The sequence below is a fragment of the Nelumbo nucifera genome, chromosome 4 (genome assembly GCF_055504915.1).
Source record: "Nelumbo nucifera cultivar China Antique chromosome 4, China Antique-T2T, whole genome shotgun sequence".
Lineage (NCBI taxonomy): Eukaryota > Viridiplantae > Streptophyta > Magnoliopsida > Proteales > Nelumbonaceae > Nelumbo > Nelumbo nucifera.
In genome coordinates this window covers 24,713,071-24,731,718 of record NC_142652.1, presented here as the reverse complement: position 1 = coordinate 24,731,718, position 18,648 = coordinate 24,713,071, and the positions used below count along the sequence as shown (strand labels likewise).

The 18,648-nt window shown below is 37.7% G+C and overlaps 1 protein-coding gene across 1 annotated transcript; it reads left to right on the top strand.

Moving 5' to 3' along the window:
- The first annotated feature begins 14,501 nt into the window (after positions 1–14,501).
- LOC104603052 (uncharacterized) lies at positions 14,502–17,000 on the top strand. Its single transcript, XM_010266979.3, has one exon. The coding sequence runs from the start codon at positions 15,354–15,356 to the stop codon at positions 16,569–16,571; it is 1,218 nt and encodes a 405-aa protein (XP_010265281.1). The 5' UTR covers positions 14,502–15,353; the 3' UTR covers positions 16,572–17,000.
- Positions 17,001–18,648: the final 1,648 nt, after the last annotated feature.

Below are 18,648 nucleotides of genomic sequence, written 5' to 3'. Positions count from 1 at the left end.
CGGCCATGTTGTACTTGGCATTGGATTGCTCTAGCTTCTGCTTCACGACCTCTTGGACGGACTAGATTTGTTCTGCCATCTGCTCTGCTGAGATACTGGCGCCGGGTACTTTGGGTAGTTTCACTAAATCCAGTGCATGGTTAGGGACCTTCATGTATACGATGGAGATTGGGGATTTGCCTGTAGAACTGTGCACTGCATTGTTATAGGCGAACTCAGCCTGGGCAATGGCGAAGTCCCACTGTTTTGGCCTCTCCTGGCATATGCTGCGGATTAAATTCCCTAAGGTCCGGTTTACCACTTCTGTCTGTCCATCTGTCTGCGGATGGGCTGTACTGCTGAAATTAAGTGATGAATTAAACAAACTCCACAGCGTCATCCAAAAGTGACTGAGGAACCGTGTGTCATGATCTGAAGTGATGCTCTTGGGTACCCCATGCAAGCGGACAATCTCCCGGAAAAACAATTTGGCTATTGCGGATGCATCTGCTGTTTTCTTGCATGGGAGGAAGTGAGCCATTTTTGAGAATCTGTCAACCACCACGAAGACGGAGTCCATGTTCCTCTGGGTCTTTGGCAAGCCTAGCACAAAATCCCTGGACAAGTCTTCCCATATAGCAGTAGGAACGGGTAGGGGCATGTAGAGACATGTGTTCTGGGTTTGTCCCTTAGCTATCTGACAAACATAGCACCTGCTTACAATGGTAGACACGTCCCTTCTTAATTTCGGCCAGTAATATCGCCCCTTAACTGCTTCTATTGTTTTGTCCCTTCCCAAGTGTCCTGCTAATCCACCCCCATGCAAATCCCTGATGATCTTTTCGCAGAGGGAGGTGCAAGGGATACACAGCTGTTTCCTCTTTCATAAGGAACCCATCATAAATAAAGAAGTCTTCTGCTGGCTGCTTATTCACACATTTTCTCCCATACCTGTTGGAAGTCTTCATCCTGAGCATATAAGTCTTTTAGGCACTCAAAACCCACAATCTCAACACTGGGGGTCTTGATGAGAGCTACACGCCTACTAAGTGCATCAGCCACTTTATTTTGTTGTCCTGTCTCATACACAATTTTATATGGGAACTTGTCTAGGAAGGCAGACCATCTGGCATGTAAATCACTTCTTAATTGATTTTGCCCACTAAGATATTTCAGTATAGAGAACAAATTCTTTTGCAATTAAATAGTGTTCCTATGTCTTCAAGGCTCTAACCACAGCATAGAACTCCTTGTCATAAGTAGACCACTTTCTCCTGGCTTCACATAATTTTTCACTGAAGAAAGCAATGGGTCTTTTCTCTTGGGACAATACAGCCCCTATGCCAACTCCACTGGCATCACATTCAACTTCAAATAATTTATTAAAGTCTGGCAAGGCAAGAACAGGAGCAGTACATAATTTTTCTTTTATGAGAGCAAAACTTTGTTCTTGTTCTTCTCCCCATTGAAATTTACCCTTTTTCAAGCATTCAGTAATGGGAGCCATGATACTACTAAATATCTTAATAAAGCGCCTATAGAAGGTTGCCAACCCATGAAATTGCCTGACATCTGTGACAGTGGATGGGGTCGGCCACTCCCTAATGGCTTTCACTTTTTCCTCATCTACTTTCACACCATCATTGCTTATAATAAATCCCAAGAATAATAAATTATCATTCATAAAGATGCATTTCTTCAAATTAGCATATAATTTATTTTCCCTCAATGTTTTCAGGACCTCCCTAATATGTCCCACATGCTCAGTGATAGATTTGTTGTATATCAAAATATCATCAAAATAGACTATCACAAATTTACCAATGAAGGGGCGCAATACTTGGTTCATTAGCCTCATGAAAGTGCTGGGTGCGTTGGTTAGTCCAAAGGGCATGACTAACCACTCGAACAATCCATCTCTAGTCTTGAAGGCTGTCTTCCATTCATCTCCAGGATGGATCCTGATTTGATGATATCCACTCCTGAGATCTATTTTTGAGAAAACTACAGCTCCGCTCAGTTGGTCCAGCATGTCGTCCAGCCTAGGAATGGGAAATTTGTACCCAATAGTAATCTTGTTAATGGCCCTGTTGTCGACACACATTCTTCAACTGCCATCCTTCTTAGGTGTAAGTAAGACAGGTACTGCACAAGGACTCATGCTGATTTGAATGTGTCACTTTTTCAATAATTCTTCTACCTTTTCTCATAAGATTTTATTCTCCTTAGGACTCATCCTGTAATGTGGTAGGTTAGGTAGGATTGCACCTGGAACAAAATCAATATGGTGTTGTATATCTCTCATGGGAGGGAGTTCATTTGGTAACTCCTCTGGAACCACATCATTGAATTCATCTAGTAGTTCCTGTACTTCAGCTGGAATTTTATTTTCATCATTAACATCTTCTCCTTTTACTATTAACAAATGTATTTCATGAGTATCCTTACATTTTTAACAAATTCAGCATGATGATGGGTGATGGTAAGGAAATTCTTCTCATGTGTTTTTGGAACATTTGTAATATTTTTTTTCTGCTATGGATAACAAAGTATAACGTGTACCCTCTTTTTCAAGTTGGTAGGTATTCTTCCTACCCATGTGCCTTGCATCTGTATCAAACTGCCAAGGCCTCCCTAACAAAATATGGCAAGCATCCATATCTACAATATCACAATATACTCCATCATGGTACTTACCAATTGAAAAAGGTACCTTGCAACGTTTTTCCACTCATACGCCGCCTCCTTCCTTGCTCCATCCAATTGTGTATGGGTTGGGATGTTTTTTAGGAATTAGCTGTAATTGTTAGATGACATCCCTGCAAATAATACTTTCTTGACTGCCACTATCAATAATTAAATTAAATAATTTTCCCTTGATAGTACATCTGGTACGAAATAATCTGTGCCTTTGAGAAGTATCCTTATTTTTCTGAGACAACATTAATTTTCTTACCACACAAGTATACTCCTCATGTTCATATGGACCCTCTTCATCCTCCCCATCAGGTCCACAGTATACTTCCTCCTCAATATCTTCTTCCTCCTCCCTTTCTACCATATTAACTGCCTTCCTCCTAGGACAGTCACTGGATCTATGTCCCACCTCATTACATTTAAAACATTTAATAGGAGCAGGCCTTGCATAAGGGTTATTGGGTTTAGGAGGGTTGGAAGGATTACCTCGAGTATGTCCTCCTGTAGTAGCCTTACTGGCGTTACTTGTGTTTGCCGGGTGAGAAGGTTGTACTGCCGGGACTGATTTGTTCTTGTCGACAGTTGCCGATCTATTGTCGCTCCCACTGTACTGGCGGTAATTATCACTGCGTGCCCTGTCTTGGAACATTAATTCTGCTTTTAAGGCTAGGTTCCTTGCTTCCTGCACACTGAGAACCATCTGTACACCAATTTTGTCCCTGATGGACGGTCTCAACCTGCTTAGATAATGGGCTGCCTGCTGGTTATCGCTTTCAGACAACTGGTTTCTTTCTGCTAATCTTAAAAATTCTGATGTGTACTCATTAACACTATGCGAACCCTGCGCACACCTCTGATAAGATTCAAACATATATTGTTCATAGTCAGGAGGTAAAAATCTACCTCTGATTAATTGTTTCATTCGCCTCTAGGTTCGAACAGGACCCCTTCCTTCTCTCATCCGGGTCTCTTTCATCCGCTCCCACCAAACAGATGCACCTCCCTTTAATCAAAAGCTACCAGTTTTACCCTTCGTTCCTCTGGTATCTCCATGTAATCAAAGAACCTATCGACTTCTATGATCCAATCCAGTCCCTCTATGCCAAGATCTCCACTAAAAGTAGGAATATCTACATTGAGTTTAAATTCATCATTATTTCTATGGGGATCGAAATTACCTTGATTGTGCCAATTTCTACCGTTTCTGTCGTTATCGGGAAGAACTGGAGCACCACCAAATTCCAGATCATCATCACTGTCATCGTTCAGGACTGGTCGTCGTAGCGCAGTATGGGCGGGTGGTCTGTCGTGGTCGTCTCCCTCGATTTGCTGTGGATGTTCCCGGTTCCGTGGAGCAACCTCATGTAACAAGGTTCGCAATTGTTCAGCCATCTCTGCCAACTGCTGCTCGATGTTACGTGTGGCTGTACGCTGTTTTTCGATTGCTCTCCAAACAGCTGGAAACCCCTGATCTCTATCATGGGGTGGGTTGCGACTGCTACCGTCTGGGTTGGACATGACTGGGCGAATTCCCTGCTCTGATACCACCTGACGCAGCGTAGAAGCAAAGAGAAACCGGGCTGGCTATGCAAGCACCGGGCGATCGCTAGCTTCTAGCGAAGAACACCGAATTCTCTAGGAGAGAGAAAAGGTGGCGAAAATAAGAAGAAGAGAACTTGAAGAAATTCTGAAAATATGAAGTATGAATTGATGATTAATTTTGGGAAAATAGCAGTATTTATAATACATTTGGAAATTGTAAAAGAACTAGAAAACAACAACTAGGATAGATCCAAATATCTAATCTGATAGGATCGAACTCTCCTTGGTTTGATCTCCACCGTCCGATCTCCCTAGATGCATGAATCTTGGATTATCTTGCTAATCTTGATGCTTCTTGGAGTCTTTCTTGATAATCTTGAAAGAGTCTTGGAAGAGTCTTGCTTTATCTTGATAATCTTGGAAGAGTCTTGCTTTATCTTGCTAATCTTGGTAGAGTCTTGCTAATCTTGGATTCTTGGATCCCTTGCTTATCTTGAATTCTTGGATTTTAGTTAGACTTATCCTTATCCTAGGAGCTGCCGCCCCTAGGGGTGAGATGGGCCTCCATCAAATCCTATTTTTTATTAGTATTTGTTTGTTGATGTTTTTATTGGTTCTTTTAGTACAAAATCTGGAAAAATAAGTGTTTGAAATTAATATAATTTATAATGAGTTATGACTTATGATAGTTCTTTTTTGCGTGGCAAACATTAGAGAGGAGATGAAGAATAAAATATTCAAAAAAAAACACAAAATATATTTTTAAGGTTTAGTCTTTTCATTTGGGATCAATTAAAGTGATTATCTTAAAAGAAAGACATGATAGTATGTAGTGAAGGCTATACAACTATCATACATCTAAACAAATCAATATATGATATATAATATATATAGCATATACTATAGAGTCAGATTTGAGTTGGGTTGTGCTGTCTAAGGGGTCAACCCTAACCCAACCCGAAAAAAGTTGAATTTGGTTCAGGCCAACCCGGCCCAAGTTTTAGCCTTGGCACCGGTGGTCTACTCTGTAGGTCCGATGAAATGGTGGTGGAAACCAGAGGAGAGAGTGAGAAGAGGTGGAGACAGAGAGAGAGGAAATTAATGGGCTTTCCTCTCTCCATAATGGGTTTCCCCTCGGTTTGTCAATTAATTGGTCTAAAATACCCAGTGCTTAATTTAATTACATCCTGGAATATTCAGTGCTTAGTTTTTCAATTAATTGGTCTAAAATACCTGGGTTTAGCCAAGTCAATTAGGCCTACATACTTATGCAATGCCATCCTCTTACAATTCAAACCTTAAGGGGCTGCACTATGTACCCTTTAATATGGGATCAGGCCACTATAGTTCCCTGTAGGTTGGTGACTAACTGACTACCAAGACAGGGGAGAGAATTCGTTGAAAGAGAGAGTTTTTTTTTTGAAGATTAATAAGAAAAAAATAAAAAAAGGACCCAAGTAGGAACTAAAAACTATAACATTAATTAGTTGGTTGGTAAGTCTTCATTCATCCTCTAGATTCAACACTATTAGAAGGATACAAGTCTAATAAGCGATAAGGCACAAGAACATTATACCAATTAACAGATTGACTTTTCTATAGTCAACAAATACAATTATATTTATTCAATGTAATCAATAATCTCAAATTTTCATAAAAAATCACAATTTATGTTCTAAAGCTATAACATTAATTAACAGGTAAGGAACCAGCAATGATCTTTTCTAAGTGTGCACTCTTAAAAAGAGGAAAGCTTAATTTAATGAGTGACACAATATGTCAACATAAAATGAGACTGTAGTACTTCCGGTAGCAACAACAACAATAACAATATATTCATCATAAATAAATAAATAATAATAGTAGTGGTAGTAAAATAACAGTAATCAAGATTTTGAACTAAAAAAAGAAGAAAACTTTTATAAATCAAATGCATGCATTACACAGATTTCTATTTCTACATGTAGCATGATTAAAGATGGCAAACAGAAGGTTAATCAAATTGCCATCGGGAGAGGTAAGCTCCCATCAAGAGTGATAAGTTTTGAGAAATGTTAAAGGCCAAGGGTCATTGTGATGATCATGAATGATATGAATTAATAGTTGAAGAGTCTAACTCTCATAGAAGTCTATAATCTATATAGATCCAGTCATGGGATGTTCAACAACAAGAAACGAGCAAGAGTGTCAAAAAGTAAGGGGATTGAGAAGAAAAGTTTGAAAGAATAGAAGGTTCCATGTTGTTCCCCAAAATTTCATTATGCTTTTATTACATTTTGCATCCCTATTTCATCAAATTTTTAGATAATTACCTTATTTTGATTATACTCATAAAATGGTTTCTCTTTCCCGCCTCGGGTGCTTTTTAGTTTCTTGGTGGTTTTGTCTTTGAATTGAACTTTGTTTCCAGTTTGCTACCTTCTTCTCTCTTTTTTTTTTCTTTTCTTTTTCAATAAAATTTATTTTACTTATAAAAATGTGTTGATTGAATCCTCAAGTGACTAAATGGGCTTTGAAACAATAATTAACAGAGCCATTGGGTTTTCAATGTGTTGGGGTGTTGTTTGAAATGGACTATTGAGTACTAAACATGGAGAGAGTTGCATGTATTCATGTTTCATCTGGTTTATGAACACGATCAGCATTCTAAATGACATTTTCATTATATTGCTCATTCTAGAATCAGAAAATCATGATTCCAAAACCAGCACAATCCTTATTTTTGAACACTAAGGAAGATAGCTTTTTGAATACAACTACATGATTTAAATAAAATAAAGAAGGCTAAGGTGGCCAAGTGATTTTGCATATCTTGGGCCATATTCCTATATTGTTTAAAATGCAACTTATTTTATACAGTGACAAAATATATAATTATATACAATAACATATAATAAATGAATAAATCAAATGGCTGTACAATCAAAGTTGAATGTGATAGATGAATTGTCTCTTTATGTGCTTATTAGCGGCTAAAAAAAAGTAAGTTGAAAATGTCTTGACTCTTGAGTCCAAAAAGTGAACCACAGGCAGAATGGTGGTTTTGGTTTTGTGTTGTTCAGAACACTAGGACTAGGATGACCATACATAGCAAAATGCCTATATATGGTGGTTGAAAACCAATATTTTTGTTCAAAAAGAGGTATGGTTTTAGAACACAATCACCCTTTTTCTGAACCAGAAACCAAACACCACCTAAGCCATAACAATAGCAGCATTTTCCTTTCTGATAATGATGTATCAACTTTTACTACGTTTATTTTATAATATTTTAATAGAATTTCTTTTTCTGTTTTCTCCTATTATGAATACTCTAATTGTGATTGTCAATTAGTCATATGATATGTTTTCAAAGATTGCTGTGAATTTTCTCAAGATTCACTAAAACATCTCAGACCCTTCATGGAAAATGGTTAATCGTATGCATGCAAATTTAGAGATTTATTAATTAATGTATAACGTTTTCATTAACAGAATGTTGTATGAATAAATTCTGTGTAGTAGCTCCAGTTTCAACAATGCTTATGTATCAGCAATTTGTTCTCATATTCTTGATTTGTTTTGCTTTGTAATGATGACACATATATCCTTAATTTTTTTTTACATAGGCAACAAATAAGATCCAAATTATCCTGATAATTTGAATATATTTATTAATGGGCAATTGCTTATTTGAAATCTTATTTTCATGGATTTGTTCCATTAACAATTAGGACGAATTATATGGCTTAGCTAAGCAGGTCAATTTAGATTCTCCATATGACCTGCTCCAGCCTTTTATCTTGGACATGTCTTAGACTCAAATTCATGTTAGGGCTCTAAACTCCCACTTTTGAATTAAAAATAAATAAATAAATGGATTTATTTAATTATTTATCATTGTCCATGCATGGGCAAGACCTTTGGAATATATAAGGGAGATTTTAGAATGATATGCTAATTTTTTGAAGCTTTATATTCTAACTAAGATAATGTCTTGTTGGCTTCTGTTTTTAATGGAGCAAGTATTACATATGTTTTTTCAGAAAAAAAGAGAAAGGAATTTATTAATAAAAAAACCATGAACCTTGCCCCTTAAAACTAGTACAAGAGATCATCAAACTTCTATAAAATAAACGAAGAAATGTAAATTCAAGAAACATATCAAGGGTGATAGCCTTTATTTGGCCTTGAAGATTTATGCATTGGAACCAAAGGCTTGTTCAGATCTTGATTTTTTTTTTGGGGATATAGGACCCCTCTTCTTCCTTTGGACAGATATGAAACCTTGATCCAAAAACCATTATCCTTTGCTTCACTCTTTCAGGTCCCTTAACATTTATGGTATCCAAATCCCCAGAATAAGCATCCGCCTCTACATTATGAGCCTCCATGTCCACCATAGCCATATGAGCTCCCTCATTTTGTTGTTTCACAGTAGTAATACATCTATCATCAAGATGCTTTTTGAATCATGCCACTGAAATTTTTTAACTCCGTGAGATCTAGTCTCTCTACCTGAGATTGAGAACATCATTTATAACACCCATATTCTTCTTTTCAATAACAACCGGCGGATTAGAATTAAGGTTGCTCTCTTGTGTTGCCCAGAGGTCTTCTTCATCTTGATTTTCCATTGTCTCCTGTTCACCCTTAACTTCAAGCCCTTGTTTGTGTATGGAAGAAACTGAGGCTAGGACCTGAAGTTCTTTACCCCTAACTGATGGATAATCCAATCTAAACTTTAAACGATCTAGCGTACCTGTTAGCTAGGATGCGTTTCTCTTGCATCTCCTTGATCTTACTATCTCTTTCGAATAGTAACTCCCTGAGTGTTGCATTAACAACGAGAACATGGAGATAAGGTTTTTTGAGAGGGAAGAGATTCAAGAGTATGGAGTAAACATGGCTTTTTTGAGTAGGAGGATCCCTATTAAGATTCACCATGGATAAGGTGGAGGTGGTGTTAGGGTTTCACACCCATAATGACTCCTCGGTTCTCTCTCAAGATTTGACTAACCATAAAGTGGAGATGTTCATTATTGCTCACAATTCCAAGCATTCCCTTCTGTTTCCATAAGCTTCTCTTTTTAGTTCATGACAAAACATGATTTTCATTATTGCTCACAATCCCTTGCAGCTATCGAGATATTGCAAGTTGATTTGGCAGTGTATATATATTTAACCACATTTTATGGCTTACAAAGTATTCCTTTTATTTTGTTATCACATATTATATACATTTTACAGGGTATTAAGGGGTGGGGATACACCTCAGCTATTAGGTCATTGGCATGGGTTAAAAATTATTCAACTATATAAACTGATTTATGCATCAGTAGGAAGACTATTTAATTAATATCCTAGCCATGAATTTAATCTCAATGCAATGTTATGTAATTTCAAAGATTTAAGACCAAATTTGGTATAATATATGTCCTTTTGGACCAGTACTGGAACCGTTTTGATTGCAAAACTCTTTGTATTGTATTCTTCAGTTCGTACTTCCACATTTCTATTTTTTTCTTATTTTAGGTGTTTAGAGTCTGTTACATTAAGAAGAAACCGAAAGGTTTATTTTGTCATTCTTATAAAATCAAAGTAGGAGTGCAAGTTATTTTTGTTTCTTGGGCCGTAAGTGTTTTTTTTTTTTTTTTGGGGGGGGGGGCATTTTCTCTTTAACTTTAGTGGTTAAATCTCGAAAGTAAGTAGGAATATGTTCATCTCAGAAACTTCTCATTAGGCCATATTGAAATCCAATTAAAGATCAGATATATGCAATTTTTGTTCATAATCAAAAGGTCATTAAGTATTATGAGGCCTTTTATGGTCTGTAGGTCAAATGGGCAATTATTGTGATTGGAGACTGCATATTATGATGAATAAAAAGTCCTATCGGAACTTTACAAGTGTGTAGGCTTATCTTAGTACTATGCAGTCTAGTATTGCTCAGGCTTATCTTAGTACTGTCCCTTTTTTTTTATTAACAATTTTTTTTTTCTTCAAAAGAAATTGCCCAAGCTAGTGATATGTTCACTCTTGTACAAAAATCAGACCCAAGACTGGGTAACAGTGGAGAAAAAGAAAAAGGAGTGAAAGTCCAAAGAGGAATGGGATACTTTGCCTAATACACAAGTGGAGTTGGTTCATTGGTCTTCAAGACCAAACAAAAGTTACTAACCTCAGTATTAATTAATGTACGTATTTCCTATTAGACAACTAATGCTTATGTTTAAGAGTTATTGATCTAGTGTAGGTTGACCCCTAAACTCTCTGTTGACTTATTCATGTACTATTGAATTTTTGTCTTTCTAGTATATCTTGTGTTAGTTGAACATCCCATGTTAAGATTTTATTTGTAATAATCCATTACCCTACTTCAGTGTGTGTAGATTGGTAGTTGGTACCATGCAGTCTAGTATTGCTCAATAAGCTAGTGTGTGATGTTGATTTTTGCACAAGTAGAGGTTAGATCCCTCAACTTCCTTTGCTTTTGACTTTATTATGTAATATATTGGATTTCAAACTCTAATTTGAGTTAAAAATGCGTGCAATTTCTGTGTTTATCTGGTGTTAGTTGTGCAGCCCATGTTGAACTTTTGTCTGTGACAATCCATTACGCTGCTTCAAAGTGTGTAATGGAGGTTTAGTCATTATCTGTCTCCTACTTGAACTTATTGAAAGCCCATGTTTTATTTTTTATTCTTTTAATTATTTTTTACTCTTTAGACAAGGTCTCCATGCAAGGAGATTGATCCAGGTAATTTATTAAAAAAAATTACTTGAAGCTGGCTAGCTAAATCTCCTCCTTCCCACCTCACACCTCTCGCTCCCAAGGAGATTGATCCAGGTTTCAGAGTCACCCATGAGTAGGAACAGCCCCTGAAGACCTGGACCAACCCCCCCAATATATATACAGAGTGGGAGTGGGGAGAAAGGCAGGACGGTTATAGTTACATATATAAATCCAACTAAAACAACTGATCAACAATCTCATATTAGGTATTCTCAACCTATCCAAATTTTTAGCTGCTAATCCTGGATACATTAATTACTCAACGAAGCCATTAGCCATCTCCTCTTAAGTTCACATGCAACATTCCCCAGTTGACTAGTTTAACTTTTAGCAATTAGCTAGTGGACATTGTGCAATATTCCTTATATATCTTATCAAGGAATTTCTTGAGAACCAAGGCATAGTAGTTTTTTTGCTGCAATACTGAAATGTTAAGGAAAAGAAAAAATATATACAGTCATGGAAGCCACTTAGCTAGCTTGAAATAATAATTCTATTCACATTTAATTTACTACAAACAATGGATGCTAACACGGGCTCATCAACTTCGTGATGGGATTTCATGGTTCATCAATTTCAAGATGATTTCTTAAGAATCTAATAAACTGGGTTTATCACTGTATAGTATTGCTAATACCATGTTGTAGATCACTAAGCCGGAAAGCGGAAAACTTGGGATCACCAACTCTTTGATCCTTTGGTATGACAACTGAACCACCTATTTGGCTGTAATTGTCATCTATGATCTATGTAATGAAAGCCACATAAGAATGTGTTGAGATTGGCTTCTACTTTGTTTAGTAAGTAGTTGTTAAAAAAAGGTCTCTGTGTATGGTTTGTCCCCGGTCAAAATCAAATTGTCATTGTTCTCATAATGGAATAAGTAAAGCAGTTCGTGATTGTTTAGATCAAGCTAAAAGTCGTCACAGCTGGGTCATTTTCCTAGTAAGTGGTTTAGATTGTTGAGAGTTTGCACTTTGTCTTGTTAGTTTTAATTTGCAGCTGTCATTGTAAATACAAAGAATTAAACCTTTTACACCCAAAAGGTCTCTGCTGAGACTTACCACCAGCCGGATATCCATAGAATATTCAAACAAGTAGTGGAAGTTACCATTATTTATTACCTCTGGGTTTGGGAAAAACATACAGTTCCGTCCATGCAACGAAAATACCTCACCAGCACACTACTTAATTGATGAATTGAATTTTTGAAAGGGACACTTATAGTTGCACTGGAGTAATAGGAATTGTATGAGGGTACTTGGGCCATGCTATTCGCTACTAGTTAGTTGCAGCTCTCTGAATTCAGTCCTATAGAATCATAGCTTAACAGAAAAGGACAAACAAAGCATAAAACAAATAAAAGAAATGAACATGTAGCTTTCTTAGGAAAACCATTTAGTGACCTAGGAAGCTTGGGAGACTTTTTCTATTTTATTTATGTTGTCCTCAATATGACATTGAATTATATGTTAGACCCACACATTGCGTACTCCATTCAGCTCTTCTGTTTAGCTTTTGCAGCAGAATTCTTTGCACCATAGAATATGGTCGTAAAGAGACCCCAAAAGGTCAATTATATGAAAGTAGTTAAGCCTGGTCGAATTCTCCAATAATATAAAGGGAGGAAGTTTTAGGGAAAAAAATTAAAGGAAATGTGCTTCAATTATATTCTAGCTAGGATAACGTCATATACACTTTTATTCAACTTGAGACTCTCTTCACCTTTCCACAGTTCATTCATCTGCCAAAAGTTATGTTGGCTCAGAAACATCAAACATCTAATCGATTCGATGCTCTCTCTTAACCATTTTAAGTTTATCTTTCTGGACCATCTAAATAATCATTAATTTCACATCAACGGTGGTTTAAATTATGTAACAAACCCAGCTGCTTTACCTTAGCTTTTATTCAGATAGAAAGAAAGCTTATTTCTTTACTCTGCTTCCATGGCAGCTGTTTCAGCTTAATTAATCAGAGTTTAACATATATATATAACCAATTAATCGGGCATTAAAACGGGCAGCAACATTGGAAGCCAAGAGAGCAGTACTCAAGCAAGCTGAGGCAGACATAACTGTTTGGCCGTATAGAAGAAGCCAGTGCTTGCCACCTGTGCAAGAGGTGCGACTTTTCCAATCCTGTGGAATCGGAGGTGGAAAGAAGTGCATGATTGTGTACGTGCCAAGTGACGGATGAAACGAAGTGGCTGAGTAGTACTTTTATCATTAGGCTCTATTTGACAGCAACCAAACCCAACAACATTTCCCCATATGTACAAGATAAGACCAATGTAGACCTGTTCCCCCAGGTGTACAGGATAAGACCAATACAGACCTGACTTCCAAACAACACATAAAACGGATCACCTTATAAGTTCAGCTAGCTCTCGCAATAACTCGCAAGAGTTTCTGGGAAGTTGTCATTAAAATCTCATTGGATGCTTTTTCCGCTTTTTGTTAAAAGAGGCCTAATTAACAAATAAAGCCTCTGAACTCTGAAGTGTGTCTGGACCCTGGACCCAGAAGCCTATCTAAAACAAAAGAACCTGAGAGGTTCGGAAAAAATTGTACAAGTGATTTAAGTACTATGGCCAATGGTTTTACCTCCTTCCCAATGCCAATTATGATCCAAAATGTAAGCTGCTGGTCTAGACTAATAAAGTCCACAGAGGAACAGTAGAATAATAAGTGGATTTATGATGATATAATAAATGAATTCATGAATAATACTGGTCGCGGCCAGAAACGGCTTTTACAATACACCAGAATAAACTAGGCTCTCTTTATTATCTATTGAAATGAAAGCCACATTATCCAATGTCTGTAGACCTAACCATGACTTTAATGGTTTTATGCTCTCACTGTCACGATTCCTAATATGGCACATTCACCTTCTCTTTTTGTCATAGTTATCCTGTCCTTGAAAACAACCCTCGAACAACCCCAGCTCAACAAAATAAAAAGAACAAAACCCCAGCTCTCACTCTGGATGTCATGTGGTCCTTGTAATTATGCCCCTCCAAAGCGGGTCAGCTAGTGAGTGAGTGCAGGAGAGAGAGAAGAGCGGCATGCATAAATAGAAGCGCTAGCAGGATGAGGGGAATGTATATAAGAGGGTTTTCGATTGTGGATGGGACTATTACCATTTTCATACAAGATAAGTTGGAACTTGGAAGGATTGTATTATGATGGCGTCTGGTGATTGGCTAGGGTTTGGAGATGGTCTCTTGAACAGCAGTGGCAAGTACAATCACAAGCCAACCTTTCTTGACATTTTGTGTGAGAGAGAGAGAGAGCTTTTTGGCTCCCTAATAAAGATAAAAACGGAGGAGCACGCGTCACTAGGGGAAACTGATCAAACACAAAGAGATATTAATGACGATGCCCACAACCCACAATTATTGTGACTAGGCATGCATATATAGACCCTCTTATAATATGGATAGATTCATAGATTAGAGAATGGGAGAGAAGTGGAGATAAAAATGGGAGGAGATGAGGTAGTTTGAGAGATATGGGTTTCTCTTTTTAGTGAAAGCGACTAGAACTCGCCCAGTCAAAGACTCTAAAGGAGCATTGCCCCCCATGGTAGGCTCGATCTTGTCATTGTATATGTATATGCTCTTCGGAGCTGGGAGTGAAATAATTGTCCTCCTTGAGGGTTTCTAGATATGGACACGGGGAAGCTCCGCGATATGTCATAGGCGTACTGTCTTGGAATAAATTTTTAGGCTTTACAAACCCTAATCCACTAATCCTGTCATCACTTCCTCTGTCCACTGTAGTACAACTTCTCTTTTTCTTTCTCTCTCTTCCACCAAATACATGGAACCATGCAACTCAACTTGCTCTACCATCCGCCCACTTATTTGTTGAATTAATACGGGCTCGAAAAGTTGCAACTGTTGCTGTCAATCTTTCACCTGCTCCCACGTGAAGTGGCACAATACGAAGTGTTCTACATCCACTCACTTCCCACAACATGGTCTCTCTCTCTCTCTCTTTCTCAGGGTCCAATGAGCACAATAACTAGCTCTAAAGAAAAAAAAAGAAGTATGACGATAAAGATGGCCGCTTGTCTGCAATAAATACCAGCTTCCGATTTACCATTCCTCACTCATCATCTCAACCCTCTACAACCCATCCTCTGTCTATTTGGGAGCCTCTTTCTGAAGCTCCAGTCCACACTCTCAGACAACTTAAAAGCATGGGGAACTCTTTCAAGAGAGGGTATAAAGTCTATGTATAAGGTGCATGAGATGCCACGTCCTTGTAGACAGTAGTGGGTGTTCTAGAATTCTAAGCTGAAAACTGGTAAAGCTTTAGATACGATTGTCCAGTGCAATCAGGAGCCACAGATGTTCCCCTCCTTCAACAGTGTCTGTGGCAGCGGCCTTTCACACACCGACTATCCCATGTTCAGCAGACCCTTATTCACTGATGTTGGCCTTATCTCTAAACAGGAGCCACCCTCCTCTTTCTTCCAATTTTCTCCCATCTTTATTGACCACAACAACGACCATCACCCCCGCGATGACGATGGAGGGTTTGTCCAACGCCATCACGAGCTGTTAGAGGGTCAATTGCTACCACAGCAACAGCTATTGGCCGCCAATACCAGTTGCAGTAAGACAACCGCTCATAGTGCGATTGACATGGCGACTTCGAGCAAGAAAGACACACCGACTGATGATGTTGCTGTGTCCAACACAAACAACTCTGTTGGTCCTAGTTCTACTGAGCGGCAGATGCCACGAAGGAGATCTGCTAAAAGAGATCGTCATAGTAAGATCTTTACTGCTCAAGGTCCAAGAGACCGCAGAATGAGATTGTCCCTTGAAATTGCCCGTAGGTTCTTCGATCTCCAAGACATGCTCGGGTTCGACAAAGCAAGTAAAACTGTTGAATGGCTGCTCACAAAGTCGAAGGCTGCCATCAAGGAGCTTGCTTATAAAGGCCTCCCACAAATGAAGCCCAGCTGCAGCGGTGGTGCCAAGAGTGTCTCTTCTACATCTGAATGCGAAGCTGTGTCTGGAATCGACGAGGCTGCCAACACTGAAGACCGGCAGGGGATCATCCCCAGGGGGAAATCCTCAGTGAAGGAGAAAAAGATCAGACAGTTGCGTAAAGTTGCATCTCATCTCGTTGCCAGAGAGTCCCGGGCGAAGGCAAGAGAAAGGGCAAGGAAAAGAACAAGAGAAAAGTTGTGGAGTAGAAGTCTTGAGGAACAAAAACAATGTCCTACCGAAGCGCCCCCCTATAACTTGAACCATTTACGGTCTTCTAGCCCCATAGAAGTTGAGGATGAATCGAGGGGTTCCCACAGCCATGAAATGAGGTCCATGGATATGATTGCTGAGGTTGAAGGACCAACCGCTCACTCAATAGAGCATCAGGGGACTAGCAGCAACGACGTTGTTGTGGAATCCTTCATGATTACAACCAACAAATCAAGCACATGTCTGATCTTCAACCAGCACGAAAGTTCAATTATTTCCAACAACCATAACCAATTCCCTAATTTTTGCGAAAACTGGGACATCGACAGCACTGCAACCACATTCTGGCCATGGTGATGTAAGCAAAACCTGCATTTATCGACAGGTAATGTACAAGAACGAATGCCTAGCTCCAGTGTCCTATCTACCCCATATAGCCATTTGCCGTCTCAGTTTGCAGATTTTCACTTCTACAGAAAGCCATGGGAAGACTACCACAGTTAAGCGTCTGAGTTAAGAGCATTGTTCATTTTACTATTTCCTTTGTTTTAGTATATCTCTATGAGAAAAAGCTATGCTTTTATTTCTGTGTCTCCCTTTCCTATTACTTTTCTTCTGTGTAGTTAACAAGTGTATCTTTGCTTGTTCAAATTGGCTTTCTAAAATTTCAAGTGCTTCCCTTAGGGAATATCATTGAAGAAGAAATTATTGTGTATGGAATTTTGGTCAGCGAAGATCGAAGAACTGATCATAGTTTTCAATCTAATTAGGCGCAAATTTCTTTTCCATTCTTCTTTCTCTCTATTGTTCTCTCTATTATCGTTGTTATTATTATTATTATTATTATTATTATTATTATTATTATTATTATGGTTTTTGTGGTTTGATTGCTTTTGTTTGTTTTCTTGTGTTACAAAGTAATTTAATGATAAGCCGATTGACTACACAAGTGGTAGGGGAATAAACCAAAAAGGAAACACAAAAGAAAAGTCCAAAGAGTTGCACAAGAATGGTGAATCGTTACATTTCTTTGTAATATTTCATTCCCTGGAGTGGAAATGCCGAAGTGCATAATTCATCCAACATGTTTCTCCATATTTGTTTGTCACCAAGGTTTTTCCTTTACTCATCAGAAATATTTTCTACAAACGATATTTTATTCAGTTCTTTCAATATTGAAACAACCGTGAAAAACATAGATAATATTAATAATAGAATCAGATGGACTATCCACTAATAGAAAATATTATCAAGTACATTGCAACCAATAAGATCCTTTAAGCTATTATTTTGGTTTCAATCTACTATTCTTCTTGATCAAATTGAACGGGACAAAAGAAAGATGATAAGCAGTATTATAGAGTTTCTTTGAGAAACAACTCTCCTATAGAAATTTTCTCCTTTGCAGCTTCTGAAATTGAAGTATCAGAAACTACTTGGGTGGAAATGATCAGAATCTATTTTATACAAATATGTTCCTTGTGCCTTGATACTATAAATTTCATGTGTTAAAGATGATAGCTAATATTTGTAGTAAAGATGAAGATGATGTGTCAATTAAGGCTTTGAAAATCACCTAGGAGAGTAAAAGGGGGAAAAAAGAATATCAGCAGCCAGGAGAGTAACCAGTCCCTTATTGCAGTTTCACATGTACCCTAGTGGATTTCAGATAATTCGTAAGTTTACCTTTACAGTTTTGTACAATGAAAACATTTTTACGAGTCTTCTCAGAGATGTCTGAAGGAGCTGGTGCTATAAGACTGATCTAGAGGAACATCCAGCCAGCTTATAATGATCTCATTAACATTTCTTGTAACCTCCAAACATCCCAGGTATGACATCACCATAAAATGTTTCCCAGAGAAGTCTAAGATTTGGCTTTTATAGAGAGCGCTTATCTATTAAAGGTTAGAATGCAGTTTCTTCTTTTATATTGGTATTAAGGTTTGGTCCGAGTGTTTTATTTATATTAATTTGTAAGGAGCAACCCCTTTGAAACATAGCTTTTCTTCGGGTAAGGTTTCTATATCTCTCCTTTCTATAAAAATGAAGGTGGGCACCCCTCAACTTGGAGTAAAGTTTGGGCCTTAAAAAAGTAAGACTGTGTTGAGATGGTGGATTAACCTGTATATGGAATATTAGTATTTACTTTTACTTTTTTGTAAGACGACAATTAAGATAAAGAGAACTAACTTGAACAAAATCACCATGCATGTAAAATGGATTGTATATAAAATAAGAAATTAACATGATTTAGTCTATCTAAATAACACAAGCAGCAAAACAAAATAGTCTAAGATTGTAGGACTAAGCTTAAACGATATCTGAAAAATAAAATATAGAGTTGACAAATTATGCAAATGCATTTTTAAACTAATGCATCAAAACTAAGATAATTTTGAGAATGGTTTTGAAAAGTGACTTTAACTATCAT

Bases quoted from the DNA above. Each gene is read 5' to 3' on its own strand.
- LOC104603052 (XM_010266979.3), top strand. From the start codon at position 15,354: ATGTTCCCCTCCTTCAACAGTGTCTGTGGCAGCGGCCTTTCACACACC.